A 6,000-nucleotide genomic window follows, 5' to 3' on the forward strand; every position below is an offset into this window, starting at 1 on the left:
ACCACACTCTAGCCAGGCAGCATTTGCGAGGTATGAGAGCACTAAACAAGTATGGCAAGAAAAGATGAACAAAGAAACTCTGAAAAATATAATTGTGGACAATCCAAACTTTTCCATAAATTCATCAAAAGTCAATAGTCAGTTAAGGAGCTAAGGGACTTGGAGAAAAATTGTACAGGATGATGTAAAGATATGTGAAAAACTGAATAAGTTCAAAACTGCTTTCACACACTATAGCCTTTTCCTGGGATGATCACCCCTGAAGCCAGGCCTTAAACTGCTAGGGGGCACCCAGGACGATCCCCTGCTAGAGCCAGACCTTATATCATCACCAACATCCTGGATGATCCCCTCCTGCAGCCATACCTTACACTACTAGGGTTGTGATAACTAGTGGAGTTCTACAAGACTGAGTTCTGGGACCATTAATCTTCATTTATATCAATAACTTTTCAGAAGGTATGGAATCCTACTTGAATATGTTTGCAGATGATGTAAAGGTCTAGAAGGGGGTGAAAAAAAGAGGAGGATTGCATCAGCTCACATGCAAACCTAAACATACTCCAAAGATGATCTGAAATGGAATTGAAATTCAACTTGGGCAAATGTAAAGCAAAGATGATGGGACAAAGCAACTTATGGTCTCAATATGATTATTACCTAGCTGGAAATAAGCTTCGGGGTTCTGTGAAAGAAACTTGGGAGCAGGCACCATCCGTAACCTGTTGCCAGAGTCCCAGACACAGTGTCTGCTGGCAAATATCAGAATAGCTTTCAAATATTAAGATAAGGAGATACTTAGCAAGCTATTCATAATCTACATAAGGCCAAAAGTACTATATGTTTCTCAGGTTTGGTTCCTGTGCCTAAAGAAGCACAAAGAGCTCAAAGAGAAGATCTGGAATAGGGCAACTTAAATGGTACCAGAATTAAGAGTATTAAGATAAAGGGAAAAGCTGGAGGCTTTAAATTTACCCACCTTAGAAGAGATAAGGATAAGGGATGACATGATCACAACCATTAAGTTCTGAAATGAAATTGACAAAGGAGAGTTTGAAAAATGTAAGGATACAGCAACCAAAGAACATAACAAGAAATAAGTATGAAACTTGTAAACATGGATGTATTGAAATACTTTCATAGTTCAAGAGTGATGGATGAATGGAACAGATTGTCTGAGGACATGGTTAATGCAGACAGCATACATAAATTCAAAAGGTTACATGATTGTAGAGAATGTACAAGAGATGGGGCCCCACAAGAGTAAAACTCCATGCACAGTACAAATAGGTAATTACACTATCCTTTCATGTATCCCTTTTGAGTATCTTCCTACTCCTACCTTTTAATAATGAGCTAGTTTCTATGAACATTATGAGTAAAACCTATGTTAACAGGACAACCAAATAATAACCTTAGCACAAAGTGTGATATGCGGTCCTTACGAGAGCCCTCTATGAGGCACTCTGAATTTGATGCAATGGATGGGTGATCAACAAGAATACTTTGTATTTGACCACTACTGCCACAACACTGATGAACCTGCAAAGTTTAAAAAAAAGTCATAATCTAGTTATGGGTTTTTAATACAACTTTTGCTTTGTATACAGCAGCTAATGCTGCTATTTCATATATACAAAACAGAGTTTACTTTGTTATTTACCATATTGCCTCTCCCTCACTAGCTTGCTCTGTAAAATAGTTTTACATTTTTTGCTCATTTTCTGTGTTTCATATGTTCCTAACTCATAATTATAACAAAAGTCGTACTGAAAGACTCAGAATACATATTAAAAAGATGAAAACAATGACAATTAATCATCTTAAGCTTCACTTCTCATCTGCCCTTGCCAGCATGTAGTTCTCTTTTGATCCATCAGATTAAGCCAAGCAAAGGATAGAGTACACAACTAATTATGCCACACTCACACTTCATGCAAGCAGAAAGCATAACTATAATGTCTTACGAATGATTCGAAAAATCTGCAAAAAACAATGTTGTCACCATCAGCCTTGTTAGAAAACTAGCTATAGTGCTGCTAATAACCTCTTCCACTCATCTGATTGATATGTCTGCCCATTATTCTAAACAGATGTTGATAAGTGACTTAACATCTAAAGCAGAAGGTGAGCTGAGCTGAGTGATATAAATGTAAATGAAAAGTAAAGCTTTCAAACATGCTTTCCACAAGCTCAATGAACTTTTTTAATAAAACTTCCCATATACTCTTACCTTCATGTAGCCTTTTCAAAGCAGTCTAAAAGCAAGGATGATCTTATCTCAAAGAAAAATATGTTAAGACACCAACAAACAAACCTACATATGAGAGTCAGTCCTCATCTGAAGAGAACTATCAAGGTGACTTTTCTTACTGACGTCCTTGCATGAATCAATCTTCCAAGGACTACTCTTTGTGATAAGATATATGTCTATACAATTAGTCATTAGCATAGGTTCTGCAGTATGTGGTCACAGTTCTACTGGGTAAGAAGGAGACTCATGCATGCTGATCTGCATATCATCCTGAAATGAAATTCAATACTCTCACTCTTAAGGCCAACTAGACATTTCATCAATCAGTTATACAATCCCTAATGAGTAACTATGACAATACAAAGAAAGTTTCAATCACTTCCATAAATTTTCCCAAAACTTGATATAGCACACTTTCATTTGCCATATATACTATTAACTTCTGAATCACGTTTAAAGTTTATACATCTTACAAATTATTCCTTGCTCTCCGATCTTCAGTCAATAATGATGGAAGCTCAAAAAAATTTACCCTAACTGCATCCTGGCCACATCCTCTATATGACACATTATGAAACTCAATTACTGCCTCAACTTCTGTCCTCTAGGTCACAGAGCTTATGAAATGGAATTTAATAAAAAATTTCTGTCTTTTTCTTTAATATTTTTTTGCCATCTCCTACATTAGATGGGCAGTTCTAGGAACACACACTGAAAAGGCCTCATTTGTGCATATCTATTCTCAAGCAGTCCTGTAACAATGCACTGAAACCACAGCCCCCTATCCACAATTAAGCTTCACAGACTATTTTCTAGTTTCCTCTGGTTGTTTCATATCCCCTGGTTAAGTTCACTGACAGCGTGTCAACCAGTGTATACCAAACCACTCCAATTCACTCTATCTTCTTATGCCTTTCACCCTCCTGAGTGTTATGACCCTAAGCAATCAAAATTTAATTCACACTGTCCTCCTATCTCCAATTTGGTGCCCTTCTCCTTGTCCCATGCATTTTTAACACATATATCATCTTTGTCAACCTCTCACTCATTCTCTCCATATATCCAAACTATTGCAGTACATCCTTTTCAGCTTTTTCAACCATCCTCTTCTTATCACCACCCTTTCTCTTATCATGACCTACTTGATTAACCCTCCTCACACAACATATGTCTTCAAACATTTCATTTCCAACACATTCACCCTCTTCCACACACTCTCTGCTATGGCCCATGCCACACATCCATACATGGTTAGGTCCACAATAACTTGAAACATAATTATTTTTGCCCTCCAGATAGTGACCTAACTGTCCACACATTCCTTAGTGCTACCAGAACTTCCACCCCTCACTCACCTTATGACTCACCCCTATTTGCATAGTTCCATTCACTGCCATATCCACTCTCAGATATCTAATCACTTCACTTCCTCAAAGTTTCCTCCTTCAAACTAATACTCCAAATAAAGGATCTCTTTGTACTGCTAAACATAATGACCTTGGCTTTATTTACATTTCCTATGAAGATTCTCCTTTCACACACTCTCCCAAACTCAGACACCAATTTCTGCAGTTTCTAGTTTCTCACTCAAATCTGCCACTACTGCTATGTCATCAGCAAACAACTGACTCACTCCTCATGCCCCTTCACCTCCTATAGACTGCAAATGTGAACAAAAGCAGGGTTATCATATTTAGAAGAGTTGAGAGAAACAGGTTGGCTTGGGTATGTATTTGAATGAGGAAGACTTGGAGGATGCGAAATGTTTTAGATACTGGGGAGCATGCATGGCAGCAAATGAAACCATGGCGACTGAGGTGAATCATGGGGTGGGGAGGGAGGCAGAGGTCTGAGTTGAATTCAGGAATGTGCAGAAAGCAAGATTACCATCTGAGGTGCCTCACCTACACACAACACTTGATAGCACTCAAACAACTCATTCTTCATAACCCTAGAGTTTCCTGTGGTAAGTGCTATGCGCTAGTCGTGCCTTTTGGTAAGAGCAGTAGATAAAAGTGGTACGTAAGAACATTTGACAAGAGCATTAGGTTGAATTGTTAGGTAGGAGTAGCAGGGAGGAACATTAGTAGGGAGCATGAGGCAGAAGCAGTAGGTTGGAATACTAGACAGGAAATTTAGGTAGCAGTAGTCAGTAGGAACATTAGGTAAGGGTTTCTGAAAACACTGCTCTAGAGTTGCCCTTTCCTAGCAGCCTGTTTAGGGTGAAGAAATGAAATCTAAGAAGTGGCAAGCAAGTTCATCATTTATGGAGACTTTTGCTGTAGCCATACGCTCGAGGAAGTTCCCAAAGGGAATGGGCATCAGAGATACAGACAGATATATAGATACATACATAGATGGGCATGTTTACAGGAAAATAATCCCAGTGATGTATAAAGAGCAAGACATGAGCTACAGATGAGAATGTATGGAAGAGAATGGATATGCAGGAAATGAAATGCTTACAGACAATTTGTGCTGTGAGGAACAATGATTGATTAATGATATGGTAAAAGATAGGTGTGGTAATATGAAAGATTTTATTTATCTATCTATTATACTTTGCTGCTGTCTCCAGCGTTAGTGAGGTAGCACAAGGAAACAGACAAAAGAATGGCCCAACCCACCCACATACACATGTATATACATACACGTCCACACACACACATATACATACCTATATATTTCAATGTATACATATATATACACACATAGACATATACATATATACAAATGTACATGATTCATACTTACTGCCTTTATTCATTTCCGTCGCCACCCCGCCACACATGAAATAACAACCCCCTCAACCCACACGTTCACGAGGTAGCACTAGGAAAATACAAAAAGGCCACATTCGTTCACACTCAGTCTCTAGCTGTCATGTATAATGCACTGAAACCACAGGTCCCTTTCCACATCCAGGCCCCACAAAACTTTCCATGGTTTACCCCAGATGCTTCACATGCCCTAGTTCAATCCATTGAGAGCACGTCGACCCCAGTATACCATATCATTCCAATTCACTCTATTCCTTGCATGCCTTTCACCCTCATGCATGTTCAGGCCCGATAGCTCAAAATCTTTTTCATTCCATCCTTCCACCTCCAATTTGGTCTCCCACTTCTCGTTCCCCCCACCTCTGACACATATATCCTCTTTGTCAATCTCTCCTCACTCATTCTCTCCATGTGACCATACCATTTCAATACAATCTCTTCTGCTCTCTCAACCACACTCTTTTTATTACCACACATCTCTCTTACCCTTTCATTACTTATGCAATCAAACCAACTCACACTGCATATTGCCCTTAAACATCTCATTTCCAATACATCCATCCTCCTCTGCACAACCCTATCTATAGCCCACATCTCACAACCATATAACATTGTTGGAACCACTATTCCTCCAAACATACCCATTATTGCTTTCTGAAATAATGTTCTCGCCTTCCACATATTCTTCGATGCTCCCAAAACTTTCACCCCATCCCCTACCCTGTGACTCAACTCCACTTCCATGGATCCATCCGCTGCCAGATCCACTCCTAGATATCTAAAACACTTCATTTACTCCAGTTTTTCTCCATTCAAACTTACCTCCATATGATTTGTCCCTCAACCCTACTGCACCTAATAACCTTGCTCTTATTCATATTTACTCTCAGCTTTCTTCTTTCACACACTTTTCTAAACTCAGTCACCAGCTTCTGCAGTTTCTCACACGAATCAGCTACCAGCGCT

General features: G+C 39.1%; 1 protein-coding gene across 5 annotated transcripts in view; it reads right to left on the minus strand.

Moving 5' to 3' along the window:
* LOC139765625 (uncharacterized) overlaps positions 1-6,000 on the minus strand; it is a 182,907-nt gene that overhangs the window by 149,748 nt on the left and 27,159 nt on the right. For 3 of the 5 annotated variants that reach the window (XM_071693303.1, XM_071693301.1, XM_071693302.1), the window contains exon 3: positions 1,415-1,542. The exons of 1 other annotated variant lie outside the window; for it this stretch is intronic. In XM_071693303.1, coding sequence (XP_071549404.1) covers positions 1,415-1,542 — 128 coding nt within the window. Of the gene's footprint in view, positions 1-1,414; positions 1,543-6,000 lie in introns of those variants that run through there. One more of the 5 variants, XM_071693306.1, reaches the window with a different exon arrangement.

Source organism: Panulirus ornatus, chromosome 55 (genome assembly GCF_036320965.1).
Source record: "Panulirus ornatus isolate Po-2019 chromosome 55, ASM3632096v1, whole genome shotgun sequence".
NCBI lineage: Eukaryota > Metazoa > Arthropoda > Malacostraca > Decapoda > Palinuridae > Panulirus > Panulirus ornatus.